Here is a 17,908-nt window from a genome sequence, read left to right as displayed (position 1 = left end):
GCGTGCTCGGTCCTCCTTTTCCTGTAGTCCACAATCATCTCCTTTGTCTTGGTTATTTATTTTTTCATTTGTGTGTACTTAAATGAAGTAACTCAGTAACTCATAGTGTCTGACACTCTTATTGACCTGTTAGATAAATAATTCAGTCAAGTTCAGGAAACCAATTGCTTTTGATAAACTGAGCAAATAATACCGGGCACTGCAGCCTTTTCTCACCATTAGTGTGTTTACCAGACTGCCACTCTAATGCGTTTGTATTGAGATGGTGTGGATGGCTGTAATCAATTCATAGAATGTCAATCTGACCAATTGGAACCCCATTCATAAGCATCCAATTAAATTGATACTATCACAAGTAACCTAGTAGTCTGAGTGCCACTCTCTTTAGCTAACATGCTACTCCTTGCCACTCATTGTCACGGCTGTTTAAAGGATCGGACCAAAGCGCAGAATGGTTGTAGTTCCACATATTTATTATTACCGTGAAACGTTTGCAATACACCAATAACTTGAAACAACAAAACAACAAACCGTGACGCAGAGAGAAATAACACTACTCAAAAATTAACAACCCACAAACACAAGTGGAAAAACACCCTTCTTAAATATGATCTCCAATTAGAGACGAGGACCGGCGGCCTCTAAATCAAATCAAAACAAATCAAATTTATTTATATAGCCCTTCGTACATCAGCTGATATCTCAAAGTGCTGTACAGAAACCCAGCCTAAAACCCCAAACAGCAAGCAATGCATGTGAAAGAAGCACGGTGGCTAGGAAAAACTCCCTAGGAAAAACTCCCTAGAAAGGCCAAAAACCTAGGAAGAAACCTAGAGAGGAGCTAGGCTATGAGGGGTGGCCAGTCCTCTTCTGGCTGTGTCGGGTGGATATTATAACAGAACATGGTCAAGATGTTAAAATGTTCATAAATGACCAGCATGGTCAAATAATAATAATCATAGTAGTTGTCGAGGGTGCAACAAGCACGTCCGGTGAACAGGTCAGGGTTCCATAGCCGCAGGCAGAACAGTTGAAACTGGAGCAGCAGCATGGCCAGGTGGACTGGGGACAGCAAGGAGTCATCATGCCAGGTAGTCCTGAGGCATGGTCCTAGGGCTCAGGTCCTCCGAGAGAAAGAAAGAAAGAGAGAAAGAGAGAATTAGAGAGAGCATATTTAAATTCACACAGGACACCGGATAAGACAAGAGAAATACTCCAGATGTAACAATTGGAGATCATCCAACAACCCCAATATAGAAATAGAAACCTAGAAAAACCACATAGAAACAGATAACAAGAAAACCAACCAAAAACACCCCCACGCCCTGACCTACTCTACTATAGAAAATGACATCTCACAAGGGTCGGGACGTTACACCCATTGTCATTGCCAAAGATACTGGTCTTTACACAATCTCAATGTTTGCTGGATTTATGGTGGAGTTGCTCATTGGTTGTTGGAAATAACATTAATATTTTCCATGACAACATGTGGTGCCTCGGAAATAGAATTTATAAAAAAGTCAAAACCAACATTTAGCTGTTAGCTAGGCAAGTAGTTGTATTTTGACATTTTGTGGTTGGAATTGCTGTATGTATTTAGTGTGAGAATTTAGACTTCAGCTAGCAACTTTGAACATACTGTTTTAGTCTGGACAAATAAAAAACGGTTGCTATACCAACGTGTTCTGTGGAGTTCCAATATTTGCATAACCGTTGTGATTGGAGGATAGCTGTAAGGTTGATCGTATCAGGATCAAATCCTCTGAATCAGGATCAAATCCTCTCATTAATGATACAAAGTTCATATTTGATGTTGGAAGAGTCCAGTCTCTTTTGCACATGACATGGAGTACAAGGAGTGAATTAGCTAAAGAGACTGGTACCCACAAAATGTTACATTTTCCACAACAATGTATATGCTAATACATCCATCAATACATTATAATAAGTACACCCAACTAATTACAGTTTCATCTTAAAAGTACAGAGAACTAGGCTATATCAAGACCTGTCAACACATTGTAAAAAAAAGTATAGTGATAAATAAATACTAATTCAACTGGACTTTTATCAGCATTTACAGTTGGGCTGATTAAAAATACATGTTTATGTACTGCAAAGTGGATATAATAACTACACCGTCATGTGAATATTTCAGAAACATCACCGACATATTTCAGTACATTGGCTAGGTTATTGTTAGATTGCAAAAAAAAAACTTGCCGCTGCGAGACAGTTTGTCAGTGCTGCAACACAGGCATTTTGAAAAATCACTTTTGAACCAACACACCTGTATGGTGTGTAATGATTAATATATTATGAGGAAATTCGGGGATCCAGTAGGGTATTTCCAGTGTACATTATGTTAGCCTGTGATTCACTGTGTTTTCAGACCTCAGTTTTGGTATTGGGGAGTAGCTGTTCTAAGAAACAGTCAGTGCTGCTGTAGAAACAGTCTTATTAGACAGAAACTGAAAATCTACTATTTTTTATAAAAAATAATAAGTTGGTTTCCAGGAAACAAAACATACCTGACCTCATGTAGATAAAATACCAATGTGTGTTAGTAAATATGAACTGTGAGGATTTCTTTGTTAATTTCAATTTAATCAAACACTGGCATTGACCCAAATAAAGAAAGGTAAACTCATATTCGTTGAAGCATGGTGGACTGGCACTGCTTCTGATGATAAACAGGGAAATGATAAGAAACCATTATATTGTCATATCACTGACAGGGTTGACATTGCTGATGAAATGAGGTTAGGAGATTGGTTACGGGTAGGAGGGACCTCCTTATACAGGCAGAGCCTTTGAGTGGACAGTTAGGTGTTCACACAACTCTGATCAGAACAGACATACTTTCTGAACTCATTAGATCTTCTAATAGGATATGAACCACAAACAAACTGTGGACTAGACCTTTACAGAATGAGAAACATCATTCACTTGACCTTTGGCTTCATTTCATGCGAATCCAGCAAGATGACGGCTAAAGCTGAGATGGCAGCTGAGGAGGGCTACATATCCCCCCCGCCCACCCTCCCTTCCACCCCGTGTTCCATTCACTTGGGAGTCCAGGCGGGCAGTATGAGGAGGGGGAGCGACGTCCTCTCAACCAGCAGGGGCACGGTGAGGGAGAGGGGCCGTAACCGCAGCTGGCTACTCTCTAGCATCATCACGGTCAACGTCCTGATCCTAGGTATTGCTCTGGTCAGTGGCAGTGTCTTCAACAACGTCAAGATCAACGCCATCAACCTGCACATCTTCCTCATCGTCCTCGTCATCCTCACCACTGCCTGGATGATGTACTATACCATCTACACATCCAGGGAAGATCATGCTGTGCTCTACAAGGATAGCCATGCCGGGCCTGTGTGGCTCAGGGGTAAGAGAAGACACATGCTTTTCTGATCTTCTGGGTCTACAGCTGCTAAATTCCAGAAACTTTTCCAATGTTCCCAGTTGTTTGTTTTTTTTATCCCTGGAAATCTGTGAAGTTTGTGTAATTTTGCAACCTTACCCTGTAGGATTCACTGTCTGGTAATACCATTGGACATGAATAATCTCTCTTTGAATTGGGGAAGAGTTCTATTCTAATAGGATATAATTGACTATACCTAGACAACGTTTTACATTCACCCATTGTCTTGAATGAGTGTGATTATTGAATAAGTGTGAGTGATTGAATGAGTGTGATTATTTCTAATTGGATTTCATTGTGTTTTTTCTCTAGGTGGACTGGTGCTGTTTGGCATATGCAGTCTGATTATGGACGTGTTTAAGATTGCTAACTACATAGGCTACCTGCACTGTGACTCTGCTGTGAAGATAGTGTTCCCTGTCGTACAAGCTTTATTCATACTTGTCCAGGTAAGAACACAAGTTCTGACATCTCAAATGGAGCTTCCATTAGGTGCTATGACATTAGGGAAACCACTGAGGGATTTGGCTGGTGGGAAAAATGCAAGTATAGGTGATCATTGTATCTTTTTCAGACATACTTCCTCTGGCTCCATGCTAAAGACTGTGTACAACTACAACGGAACATAACTCGGTGAGGGTAACTAACTGCTACTGTATAACTGAATTCATTACGATTTAATTATGTAAATTGATGGTTGAACATTTAACATTCCCCTTGGGAAGCTTAAAGTCTATTCTATTATATTCTTACAGAATGAAATAGTATTTAAAAAATAGAAAGTATTCTGTTCTGAACTCCTGTGTTTCCCTCTTGAAGCTGTGGGCTGATGTTGACTCTGTCTACCAATCTGATGTTGTGGATGGCAGCAGTAACAGAGGAGTCCCTACACCAGACTGTTGTTCCACCAGAGGACGGCAACAGCACACATTCCTATGACATCAGAGGTGGAGAATATTGTGTTGTTGAATCTTCTCTCTAGCAAATCTAAGTAAAATACTACAGGGTTGGGGTGAATTCCATTACAATTCAGTATGTAAACTGAAATGGGAATTCCTTGTTTAAATGAAGGATCAATAAAATAAAATACATTTTCAGTTTACTTTCTGAATTTACTGAATATAAATAGAATTGCCCCCGACTATGAAATACAACCAACCAACATAACAGAAAATCACCTCAAGTCAAACAACAAAGCAAATATTTTCTCCCTCTTATTTCAGCCTCTGGCGGATACAGCAGCTGTAACTGCAGCCACTCTGCCTGTGCCGTCTTAGAGAAGGCCTATTACTACCTGTACCCCTTCAACATCGAGTACAGCCTGTTTGCCTCGGCCATGGCCTACGTCATGTGGAAGAACGTGGGCCGCCTGGTAGATGAGCACAACCACCACTCGCTCCATTTCCGCTTGAAGGACGTGCTGGTGGGGCCTGCGGTCGGGCTGGTCATGCTGGTGGCGGGCCTGGGAACCTTTGTCATCTACAAGGTGGATGTAGAGAAGGGGGACCCGGGGAAACGTGACACGGTGCTGATGATACACTACGTGATGAACACGGTGGCTATGACGCTCATGTCCGTCTCGACCGTGGCTGGTTGCGCCATCTACCGGCTGGACCAGAGGGACCACGTGTCGGGGAAGAACCCAACACGGAGCCTGGATGTAGGCTTGCTGATCGGCGCCTCATTCGGACAGTTCACCATCTGTTATTTCACCATCGTGGCTGTGGTGGCAACGGGGGCCGAGGGCCACCTCAATGCTCTCAACCTGGCTGTCTCCCTGCTCACTGTGATCCAGCTCTGCCTGCAGAACATCTTCATCATCGAGGGCCTGCATCGCGAGCCCTTCCACGAAGACATGCACCAGGCCTCCGTATTCACAAACCCATACGTCCTTCAAGCCCAAGCCCATAGAGACATACACAACCTCCCAGGGACATTCATGGAGACCAAGTCGTCCCCGGCCCTCACAGTTCACAGTATGCATGTTGCTCCTTCTGCTCCATCTGGCTCCCCCCTGCCTCAACGCCATAGGCTGACCTGGAAGAGGAGGGCTCTGAAGGAGATCTGTGCATTTCTGCTGCTCTGCAACATCCTTGTGAGTAGCCTACTGAGTACCCACCACTGTCCTTTTCAAAATGGCTCTTTTAAAGGGCTTGTTAACCTCTATGGGCTGCGTCCCACCCGTGGTGCACTCCATCAACAGCAGGTGCATTTCAAGAGCGGCAAATTTGAATCCAAATAAATGTCAAAATTCAAATTTTTCAAACATACAACTATTTTACACCCTTTGAAAGATAAACATCTCCTTAATCTAACCACGTTTTACGATTTCAAAAAGGTTTTACGGCGAAAGCATAAATTTAGAGTATGTTAGGACAGTACATTTACAAGAGTTGTGTGTAAGGTTTTGTCAATTCAAAGACAGGGTCACCAAAACCATAAAACCAGCTAAAATGATGCACTAACCTTTTACAATCTCCATCAGATGACACTCCTAGGACATTATGTTAGACAATGCATGCATTTTTAGTTCTATCAAGTTCATATTTATATCCAAAAACAGCGTTTTACTATGGCATTGATGTTGAGGAAATCGTTTCCCTCCAATAACCGGCAGTCAAGTCAGTACCACAAATTAAATAATTAAAATTAGAAAACATTGGTAAAATACTATATTGTCATTTAAAGAATTATAGATTTACATCTCTTGAACGCAATCAACTTGCCAGATTTAAAAATAACCTTACTGGGAAAATCACACTTTGCAATAATCTGAGCACTGCGCCCAGAAAAATACGCGTTGCGATACAGACTAGACGTCATGTTGGGGAGATCTAAAATCGAAAATACTATGTAAATAATCCATTACCTTTGATTCTCTTCATCAGGGGCCTGTTGCACAAAACTAGGATAAGGGATTAAGCCAGGATATCTTGGTGATCCTGGCTCAATTGATCCGTAATCCGGTTGCACTAAAGATGGATAGGGGGCAGGAGGATATGTTATGGTATAAATTACCATGGAGATTTATTCTGTGGAGCTAGCCTGCTCCAGACCAGGCTAAATTCCAGGATCTATTTAATCTCATCCCTAATGTCAGTCAGCAGTCACCACAAATGGAAACCAATAGTTATTTCACTGCTCACTATACATTGTTATCACATAACTAGACCCACTGTCATTATTTAAACGTTTGTGATCATTAATTTCAATGATTTTGGATAAAAAATAATTTTTAGATTATGTTGCTATCATTAGATAATTTACAGTTTCCCATAGACTATAAGGCTATATATAAAATGATAGAATATTAGGGCCACAGAGGGGAAAAAAAACACAAGTAATAATATTGTAACCGGTTGTTTTAAAGGAGGACAGTTGTTAAAATGACAGATGTGGGGCATTTCGTGAAATTGTACTTCAGTATGGTTTCATAAACAAAGACATGCTGATGTGCCAGAATATTAAGTATCACATTGTCATAAGTATCAAAACTGTAAAAACAATATGTAGCTTTTCTGCAGAAAGAACCAGCCTCATAAATTTATGACTTTATCCTTTTTCTTCAGTGTGGCCCTAGTACTCTGTCATATAAACAAATACACATTCCATATGAATATAAAAACACAATGTGTAACATTATGTTCCTTTATTGAATAAGGACAAAACAAAGCAGGTAAACCATCAGCTCCTTTCGAAACTGAAGTCACAGTGACTACAAGATGGAAAGCACAGAATCCAAGCATATTATACAAAATGATACATACACATTCAAAGGTCTGTATATAACACACCCTGCATGTCTGCACACTAAAATAAATGCAGGACAAATCCATACACATCAACTGAACAGACAAATGAATGGATGCAGTAGCCTCCCTGCAGCCTTGTATTACACACAGTATACCGCACAAACATCATAAGAGGCCAAATTCGTAAAAAAACGAACCCAAAAAAAACCCAATTCCTCTGCCACCGCAGGACATATTTAACCAAAATTGAAAGCACACATACTAACTAAAATAATTCAACACATATTGGTCCCTCAGCAGCCGACCACTGTCGTCATCAGGGAAGATTGCCGGATTGTCCCAGTCCATGGCTGGTGGCACTCTGGGGGCCCTCTCCTTCCTCAGGCAGGCCACATTGTGGAGGACAGCACAAGCCACAGTAATATCACATGCCCTAACAGGGCTGACCCTTAATTTGTGAAGGCAGTGAAAGCGTGCCTTCAGGAGGCCAAAGGTCATTTCAACTCTGGCCCTGGTCCTGGCATGGGCATGGTTGTAGGCCTGCTGTGCTTCCTGGGGGTCTGTGAAAGGTGTCAGGAGAAAAGGCTGGCAGCCATACCCCCTGTCTCCCAGCAGCACACCAGAGAATTCACCTGTCAACACAAAATCTCATCATTACTACCTCATAAACACAGTGATATTCTTGACACAGCCATGATGGTTATAAATAGGGGTTGTGTGGCTTACCTTGTGATAGATTTCAGAGGCCCGAAAGATTCTGGAGTCATGGACTGAGCCAGGCCATTTTGCCACAACATTGCTGATCACACAGTCAGCATTGCAGACCATCTGAAATCATAAGATGAGGAATATTACACCAATCAATGCACATCACTGGCAATGCAGAGTGTTCGTCAATGGACAATATCAAAAAGTTATGTTCACCTGAACATTAATGCTGTGAAAGGATTTCCTATTCACAAAATCGGCCTCATGGGCACCTGAGGGGGCTTTTATCCTTATGTGTGTGCAGTCCACTGCACCAATGACATTGGGGAAACCTGTCACACAAAGTAATGAGTATCCTACTATGTGTTAAGTTGTCCTGTAATTTGTAGATCCTCTTACCTGCAATCCTATAGAACTCCTCTTTGATGTCACAGAGTCTTCTGTGGCCAGGGAAGGAGATGAAGACATCTGCTAATGCTTTGATAGCCAGACACACACTCCTTATTGTGCGGCAAATTGTGGCCTTGTTCAGCTGTTCTGCATCCCCCACTGAGTACAGGAAGGCTCCACTAGAAAAAAAGCGCAAGGCCACACAAACCATTTGCTCCACACTCAGTGCATGGCTCCGTGCAGTGCGGTGCTTAATCCTGGGACCCAGTAGTCTGCATAGATACCTGATGCCATCTGCAGAAAACCTGTATCTTTCATATAGATGGTCATCAGGGAAGGCCAGTGGGTCCAACCGGTCCCTGAAGACCCTTTCTCGCCTGAAGGCTCTCCTCAGCACAAGTGCTTCTTCATCCACCACATCTCGCACGAATGGGCATGCCATTGTCAGAGCAGAAAGGAACACACAATTTTGGGCCTTCATATAGGCTAGTGGCCACACCTGGTGCTGGGGGGGTGGGCAAAAGAGGGCGATGCCTTATAACGATGACTTGGTTGTACTGATTGCTGGGAAAATAAAAAAAACCTTAGAAAGATGCCACCATCCTGTGTGCTCACAATAAGAGCTCATATGTCATGGCTCACTTGACTTTACGAGAATATACCTAATTTTTATTTTGAGCTGTGTCATCTTCTTGGAGCTGGGGGAGGAAAGAAAAATAATGATTAATACATTTGTGTTACAGTTAGCATACAGTGTACATTGAAGGCATATCTCACCTCCCTCTCAAGTTTTTTTATTTCAAGGTCCAGTTTCCTAATTGTCCTCTTTTTTATTTCGGACTCCAGTGCAAGATTTTCCATCTTTTTCTTCTTGTACTGAATGTCTATGTCTGCCAGTTCTATTTGGCGCCGGAGGTGGTTGCCATACAACTTTCTGATAGCTTGTGAGCTCTGAACACAATACAATTAGCGCAGCTGGAATTTGGCAGGATGTGGTGTCCTTTTATTAATACGCACTATGTTGCCAGGCTGGTTTTCCCACTGTATAGCATCTGGGTCCTGTAAAAGAAATTAGATTTTTTGATTTTGATGAGGACTCCTCACCATTGTAGAGTAAATAGTACTTTCACAGTCTTAACATGATACCTCATGCCTTCTGGAATCCAGAGAGATGGTCTCCTCCTCATCATCGTCTCCATCATGTGCTGTTGCTGCTGCACTGGGGCCTTCACCCTATCACATTTAATCGGATTCATATTGAAGCTAGTAGACAAGACATGCCAGGCCTACAGTATGCCTTTGATGGAGTACTCACTGGATCAGCATCGTCTGGTGCTTGTGCTGGTGGCTCTAACAGGAACACAGTGCTGCCAGACACTGCAAGGCAATAGGTAAACCAAAGTCAGACAGTCCAAATTGATTCAATATGAATGTGGTTGTATCCCATGTAGAGATGGAAGGACATACCTTGAATGAAGCGGGTGGCATCTTGGGAGGAACCTATGCTCGTCTCTTTCCCCCCAGGGATCCCCTCTAAGACGGGCCTGCCTTTATTTAGCTCCAAGGCCATGTCCTCTGCTGGGGTAAGGTCAGCCTTTGGTGACCCACCACCCGTGCCTTGTCTGTGGGTATTCTTTTTCACTGCTAAAACAGTACAGACAATGTGTGAGCAGGCACCTTCTGGGTACAATATATGCTTGTGCTTTGTTAAATATTAGTCAGGGACCATACCATTCTGCAGAATGTTCTTGTATTTGATTTTGACCTGCTGCCATGTCCGTTTTGGCCCGTTCATGTTTAATCTACACACACACACACACACACACACACACACACACACACACACACACACACATTTAATGGAGTCACACTGCAAAAAAATTACTTGGTATTTTTGTCTTGTTTTCAGTAAAAATATCAAAAAATCTATCATAGCTTTATACAGTGTGATGGAGTTACTTTACACAATTTCACTCATATCTGCAGTGCATTTCAATTAAAAATTTAACCGTTTCATAATTACAGTACAACTGCATTTTTGGAGATGTGAATTAAATATTTGAATTGTAATTGTGATGTTTCAGCGGAGCGGTGACTGTGTAATTGTGCACTACTTACGCATTCAGGCGGTCTGCAATACTTTGCCACGCTTTTTCTCTTTGCTTTATCACTGTGGCGGTGTTGCCTTTCTTCTTAATTATATATTTTACCTCCTCGTATGCCTCCATGAGGATTTGTGCTTCCGACGGGGAAAAGTACGCGGCTCTAGTTGCCATGGTCTATTTGAGTGAGCCGTGAGCGCGCACCTATCCAGGATTGGTTTCACCTGGCTTAATGAATCCGTGTCTGCTCATCCTGGCTTGGTCTTTGTGCAACCAATTAAGCCTGGACGCACATGTTTTGGCTTCATTGAGCTCAGCTGAGTCATTTATCCCGGATGTCTTAATTCTACTTTTGTGCAACAGGCCCCAGATGTCACTTCCAAGTATCACAGGTCCATAACGAATGTAGTTTTGTTCAAAAAAGCTAATCATTTATGTCCAAAAATCTCCGTCTTGTTAGCACATGATCTAAGCCAGCCGGACTTCTCGTCATGAACGAGGGGAAAAAATATATTTACGTTCGTTCAAACATGTCAAACGTTGTATAGCATAAATCATTAGGGCCTTTTTTAACCAGAACATGAATAATATTCAAGGTGGACGAATGCATTCTCTTTTATAACGTATTGGAACGAGGGTACCCAACATGAACTCGCGCGCCAGGTGTCTAATGGGCCATCATCGTTCCATGGCTCTTGTTCGGTCAGATCTCCCTCCAGAAGACTCAAAACACTTTGTAAAGGCTGGTGACATCTAGTGGAAGCAATAGGAAGTGCCAAAATATTCCTCAGCCCCTGTGTTTTTCAATGGCGTAGGTTTAAAGGTAATACAACACATCAGGTATCCACTTCCTGTCAGAAAATGTCTCAGGGTTTTGCCTGCCAAATGAGTTCTGTTATACTCACAGACACCATTCAAACAGTTTTAGAAACTTTAGAGTGTTTTCTATCCATATATAATAAGTATATGCATATTCTAGTTACTGGGTAGGATTAGTAACCAGATTAAATCGGGTACATTTTTTTTATCCAGCCGTGCAAATACTGCCCCCTAGCCCTAACAGGTTTTAACCTAGGATGTTGTCCTTTCATACAAAACAGTTTTTATTAAGTTTGGATGAAACACACTACCCACAGGGCACTCACTGGTTGAATCAACGGTGTTTCAATGAAATGACATTGAACCAACATGGAATAGACGTTGAATTGACGTCTGTGCCCAGTGGGTAGGTACAGTACGTCGAAAATAAACGGAAACTACTGAATCATCCCTTTAAATTCACTTTTTTCCCTGTTTGCCTAACTTGCTCATGAGCCAAAGGGCTCCCTAGGATTTGTGCAGTACAATACATCATAGTAGAGTATTTTTAAGTTGAAAGTTTGGACTGAATATCTTGACTCTGTTTCCATTGACAGCTCTGGATCATGCCGGCGTTTGGCGCCCGCCCTCAGTTTGACAACACGATTGGAGCAGAGTTCTACGAGTTCAACATGTGGGCGGCTGTTGTGAATATCGGACTCCCCTTCGGAATCTTTTACCGTATGCACTCAGTCGCCAGCCTCTTTGAGGTCTTCCTAACCTCCTAAACTGGCAAATTACAGAAACAATTCTGAAAATGTATAAAGATATATATTTTTTTACAATCTATGTTTTATTGTTATACATTGTTCTGTCCTGAGCATGCACTGAAACATATATAAAGAATAACATTATATAATACAATTTCATTTTGAATGAAATATGTCAATATCAGTGAGCTAGTAAACTGTATAAATAGTTGTATATTAAATTATAATTGATGATGACTTTGTAATAAATTGCACATACATTTACGTAAAACTTTTCTGGGATATGAGTCATTCTTCTTTGTGGCACACTGTAATACAACACAGACCACTCACTGGCACTGCTTATTTTTACTATCTCATGAGTTTACAACAACTGTCTTACCTATAACACAACATATAATGTTTTAGTACCCCATTGATTACAAACATGGTTAAAACTATCATTTTAATCTGATGGATGGCAAGTTTTTGCATATTTCTCCACCCCCGTCCCTCAAGTGTTTTACCAAAGCAAGTGGGGGAACGAGCGCGTTGTTGTTGTTTGAATCCCAGGTTGCCAGTTTGTAACAATCCCAGGTTGTAACTACCCTAGTAAAACTGACTATCCAACCAATCCTCGACTTCGGCGATGTCATCTACAAAATAGCTTCCAATACTCTACTCAGCAAATTGGATGCAGTCTATCACAGTGCCATCCGTTTTGTTACCAAAGCCCCTTATACCACCCACCACTGCGACCTGTATGCTCTAGTCGGCTGGCCCTCGCTACATATTCGTCGCCAGACCCACTGGCTCCAGGTCATCTATAAGTCTATGCTAGGTAAAGCTCCGCCTTATCTCAGCTCACTGGTCACGATAACAACACCCACCCGTAGCACGCGCTCCAGCAGGTACATCTCACTGATCATCCCCAAAGCCAACACCTCCTTTGGCCGCCTTTCCTTCCAGTTCTCTGCTGCCAGTGACTGGAAAGAATTGCAAAAATCACTGAAGCTGGAGACTTACATTTCCCTCACTAACTTTAAACATCAGCTATCTGAGCAGCTAACTGATCGCTGCAGCTGTACATAGTCCATCTATAAATAGCCCACCCAATCTACCTACCTCCTCCCCAAATTGTTTTTATTTACTTTGCTGCTCTTTTGCACACCAGTATCACTACTTACACACCATCATCTGCTCATCATCATCTGCTCATCTATCCCTCCAGTGTTAATCTGCTAAATTGTAGTTACTTTGCTACTATGGCCTATTTATTGCCATACCTCATTTAACATTTACATTTAAGTCATTTAGCAGACGCTCTTATCCAGAGCGACTTACAAATTGGGCTTATCATATAAATTCTGTACTAAGGTTCCCTGTCTACTGAAAACAGAGAACCAAAACAATAATTTACAATTCACCATCCCCCTCAATTGATTGTTATTTGATGTACAGTTGCATATAACCTGTACATCCAGATTTTTAGCATAGTCCTTGAAGATAAGCAGAGGAAAAAAAGTTAATTTTTTTTTAACTAAAGTAAAATTGGCTCTCGATTATAAAGGAACCATACCAAGTGCTTGTGGTAACTTCACCCTATATATATATATATTGTCATTGTACACCTGAAAGATTTTAACCCGTAATTTTGGGGGGGAAAGCACAAGTTAGTTACTTTAGAAAAAAATGCCATCTGAAGCAAATTGTGAATGAAGATGTTTCATGTGTATTTTTATAACGCATCTAAAATGAACAGTCACTTTCTTCAACTCATAGCTTAAAAGACTGAGGTAATGTTTACTAAGTCCTGAATTACAGCACACATGCCTTTTTCATTTGGAAAGCCAACATACAAAAAAAATAAAATAAAAAAAAAACAAAAAAAAAAAAACACCCCAAAAAACTGAGCATAATATTAACCAAGCTTACTCCATATTTCGTAATTTAAGACTAACAAAGAACTTGAATACATATAAAAACAGTTTTGTAGAACTAAAGCACTGGTTCCATTTAAAACATAACCCAAAAACAGATGGCACTGATTTAAGTAATATTCACAAATCTGTGAGGTTTTAAAAACCGTTTTGTCAGTACATCAAAGAAAATACATGGGAAATTCCCTTGAACCTTGACACAATTTCACGATTTAAAAAACGGTTCAATGTTATCACATAACCTACAAGAAAAAGGTGAGGTTTAACCTCATCGACATGTCTTGGATTTAGTAAAGATAGCAAGGTCAAATGACTAAAATGTCCCAAAAGACCAAATAGTATTTTAAACAAAGGTAAAACATACTGTATGTATCTATTATTCCTTGCTAAAATTATTTGGCATCATACACCTTCTCTTGTTTCTTTGTGTCTGGTGCAGTATAACACAAACACTTAGTACATTTCACCTGTGTTTTTCATCTCTTCTGTAGGCAACCAATGTGAATTCTTTAATCACTGATCCTCTGACTCCGGCTGTGATTGCTTGATACATTGAGGCTCTTCCGTGGTTTCATTGTCATTATTTTCAACTTCATCATTGTTATTTTCATCATCTTTGTTATCGTTTTTTTCATCAGTGACGACATCCCCTTGCTCTTTCACTTCCATCTCTGCCTCACTGTCGCCATGCGTCTCCTCTTCACCGTCACTGAAAGGGTCAAGGCCTTTCTCTTCCCTCCTGCTGATCTCCGCAAACCAGTCCCGCACCTGCTCATAGCTCATACTGGACTTGGCCACCAGTTCATCCAAATCTTTCTCATTTAAGACCTTATGCTTGAGGTAGTGCTCCTTTAAAATCTCTTTACCCGTCTTGACTTTGATGGCAGGGGTTGTTTGTTTGCAGGGGTATGGCCGCCTCGTCCTCCTGGACCAACCCCGAAAGCGTTTCCGTGGCTTCTTCTTAAGTTCACCTCCGTTCATTGCCTCGTTAACTTTTCCACTCTGGTACAAGTAGTACCACTTCAGGTTACTGTTCTTGCAGGCATACCGGGTGTCTCCAAACCAGTTAACAATGTAGGTTCTGGGTAACCCGCTCTCCTCTGCCATCTTGTCGTACTCTTCAGCAGAGGGCCACTGGGTACGAACAAAGGTGCTTTTCAGGACGTGTAGCTGCTCTGGGGTTTTCTTCATTATCTTTCGGCCGCTGGGTGGAGTCTGAGCCTCTTGCCCAGAGGAAGGCGCTTTGATCCGTTCACTCTCCGGCTCCTCTGCGCCATCAGAGTCCACTGGCATTTTTCTCCTCTCGGAGAACCAGGCGTCCACCTCTCGCCTAGTCAGTTTAGTCTCCATTCTAAGCCTACTTAGCTCCTCATCGCTAGGTTTGTCAGACTTCTGGTAGCTGGCCTCCAAAAGCAGAAGCTGCTCCGGAGTCTTTTCCTTGAACTTCTGAGGTGTGAAGTCAGGAAAGGCGTGGCGGAACTTGATTCGTGGATCATAAATGGGCCCTTGGGTTGTCGGAGAGGATTCACTGGCTTCGTCGCTGGAGTCGATCACAATGGCTGTGCTGCTGCTGCCGTCGTTACTGTTGGCGCTGACTGAAATGTCATTTAAGGCAACGCCGTGGTGGTCCTTTGAGTTGCGTTGGTTATAGCGTGTATCGCTGAACCACTTCTTTATTGCTCTTTTGGTGAGGTTAGTGACCTTCATCAACCGAGAGATTTCTGCCTCAGTGGCAAACTGTCGTCTCAGGTAACTGGCCTTCAGCTCTGCTAGTTGCTCCTTGGATTTTTTAGGTCGCGCTCCCAGGGAATCGGGACTGAGTGGAGAAGCGGTCTCAGAGGTGGAGGGTTCTGGCACCTTACTGACACTGGTTCTGGGGTTGGGGATCCCAGCTACAGCTAACGTGATGGGTGAGGCCACAGGGACAGCGTTGCCACCCCCGACCTGAGTCAAAACCATCCCTGGTTGCCCTACAATCTGACAAGTCTGAAAGATGGACTGCAGGCCATTGGCTGCTGTTGCAAAATTGGCTGGGATGACAGTGATGGTCTGTGGCACCGCCTGCACTGAGCCGTTAAACTTTTTCCTCCTGGCCTCCTCCACCTCCTCCGGGGTCCAGCTCACACCGTGCTTCAGCCGCTGAGCAGAGAACCATACCTTTATTTGCTCCTCTGTGAACTTGGTTTGGGCTGCTAGGCCCATGATTTCTGACACAGATGGGTAAGGGAACCTGTTGTAGGCGCTGACCAGCAGGACATTATTGTCCATGGCCCCATTGTATGTGGGGATACTACTGACCGGGATGAGGAGCTGGGTCTGGGAGGTCTGCTGATTCTGTAAGGCAGACAGAACTTGAGCCAATGTCCCTGGGGGGAGCATTGTGGCAGAGTTACTGGTCTTTATTTGGAGCACGTTTGGGCTGTTGACCATTATGCTTTGCTGAATAGGTTGAATGGTCAGAGGGGTCGACACAGCCACTACATTGGGGGTGACAGGAGGGGGGACCACCTCCTCCATCTCTTCCTCCCCATCACTCTCCACTTTAATGACACTGTAATCTGCCATTTTGTGTGACCCTGTAAACTTCTTGGCCTCAGACCTACTCTTGATCTTCATGATTGGCGTTTTGCTTAGGGCAATACCCTTACAGGATGTGTCATCATCCTCCTCAACCTTAACAAAACTGCCATCAAAGGTCAAGTCATGGTTGATGCTTTGATGCTCAAAGATGGTTTGATTGTTGCGTTTCACCATAGTCCTGGTGAAATTGTCTTCTCCAGGGTGGTGACGTGCATTATGCTCCAACAATGCATCATATCTCTTGGTGTGAAAGTCACATTCAACACACACATAAGATGAGTTTAGAACTATATTTGGGTGCTCAGTGTCCACATGCAAGGTAAACATATTGAGCTGTGAGGTCTGAAAGCTGCAGTACTTGCACTCATAACCTCCTTCTGCCGTACTCGAGTCCATAGTTTTAATGAAGTGGTCGATGGCCTGTGAGTCATCCTCATTCGGGATGCTTTCAGTTGAGTTTTCCACAGGACAGTTAGCGGCCCCCTCCTCAGCCTCTCCGTCTCCCTCTTTAACGACCTCCATGTCAGGGTCTGAATCCACCATTTGAACAGGAGGGACCATGCAAGGCGTTGTTGATTTTCTTCTGCTCGCCATTATCTGTCTTATCTGAGCTTGTGTTGAATATATATATATATATATATATATATATATATATATATATATATATATATATTGTTTTAATCTAAATCTTGGTTCAGGTCTTGTTGCTCCATTCAGGCGCTCAAACTTGAATGTTGGCTTATTCTTAAATCCCGTGCAGATAACTGTCGTTTACAAGCATCTTGCAACAACCAGTTAGCTTCCAATCTGACTGCTGATGCGCCTTCTTCCGCCTTTGCCGTCGTTCCCTCACCCACAAATGCACTGTCGACTCCGGCAGTGGCACACAGGCGCAACGAGTCCATCTGTTGTTACCATAGACTCAGAGCAGAATAGTGAATGCGCCGAGATTCGTTTGGTTTTTCACTACCTCCTCATGCCATTTGCACACACTGTATATAGACTTCTTTTTCATCTATTGTGTTATTGACTGTACGCTTGTTTATTCCATGTGTAACTCTGTGTTGTTTCTGTCGCACTGCTTTGCTTCATCTTGGCCAGGTCGCAGTTTTAAATGAGAACTTGTTCTCAACTAGCTTACCTGGTTAAATAAAGGTGAAATAAAATGGAAAAAAATATATAATATTATGTACAGTACACCCAAAACAATATTTAACCAGTGTTCTCTTCTCTGTATTATCAAAGGTATTCTGGTCTGGCTTCCTCTTTCTGTTCTGTCTACTCCAGATTCCACTGTGTTACATAGCTCAACTAGCCTGGTCCCAGATCTGTTTGGGTTATATAGCTCAACTAGCCTGGTCCCAGATATGTTTGGGTTATACAGCTCAACTAGCCTGGTCCCAGATCTGTTTGGGTTATACAGCTCAACTAGCCTGGTCCCAGATCTGTTTGGGTTATACAG

General features: G+C 42.5%; 2 protein-coding genes across 2 annotated transcripts; one reads left to right on the top strand and one right to left on the bottom strand.

Annotated features, from left to right (window-relative positions):
* The first annotated feature begins 2,446 nt into the window (after positions 1-2,446).
* Positions 2,447-12,218, top strand: LOC106601917 (proton channel OTOP2-like). Its single transcript, XM_045715703.2, has 6 exons — positions 2,447-3,391; positions 3,740-3,876; positions 4,002-4,060; positions 4,247-4,374; positions 4,651-5,522; positions 11,795-12,218. The coding sequence occupies exons 1-6, from the start codon at positions 2,935-2,937 to the stop codon at positions 11,963-11,965; spliced, it is 1,824 nt and encodes a 607-aa protein (XP_045571659.1). The 5' UTR covers positions 2,447-2,934; the 3' UTR covers positions 11,966-12,218.
* A 1,015-nt stretch (positions 12,219-13,233) lies between these two features.
* On the bottom strand, positions 13,234-17,407 carry LOC123731746 (zinc fingers and homeoboxes protein 1-like). The gene has a single exon (XM_045711148.2). It carries the CDS (start codon positions 17,038-17,040, stop codon positions 14,380-14,382), a length of 2,661 nt encoding a protein of 886 aa, XP_045567104.2. The 5' UTR covers positions 17,041-17,407; the 3' UTR covers positions 13,234-14,379.
* Positions 17,408-17,908: the final 501 nt, after the last annotated feature.

The sequence above is a fragment of the Salmo salar genome, chromosome 03, assembly GCF_965601325.2.
Source record: "Salmo salar chromosome 03, fSalSal1, whole genome shotgun sequence".
In the NCBI taxonomy this organism is placed as follows: Eukaryota; Metazoa; Chordata; class Actinopteri; order Salmoniformes; family Salmonidae; genus Salmo; species Salmo salar.
Note: the sequence above shows the minus strand (reverse complement) of the source record. Positions and strands in the feature narration are given on the sequence as shown.

Coding starts and splice junctions, on each gene's coding strand:
- LOC123731746 (XM_045711148.2), bottom strand. CDS start 17,040: ATGGCGAGCAGAAGAAAATCAACAACGCCTTGCATGGTCCCTCCTGTT.
- LOC106601917 (XM_045715703.2), top strand. CDS start 2,935: ATGAGAAACATCATTCACTTGACCTTTGGCTTCATTTCATGCGAATCC. Junction 3,392..3,739: donor CGGGCCTGTGTGGCTCAGGG/GTAAGAGAAGAC, acceptor TTTTTTCTCTAG/GTGGACTGGTGCTGTTTGGC. Junction 4,375..4,650: donor ACATTCCTATGACATCAGAG/GTGGAGAATATT, acceptor CTCTTATTTCAG/CCTCTGGCGGATACAGCAGC.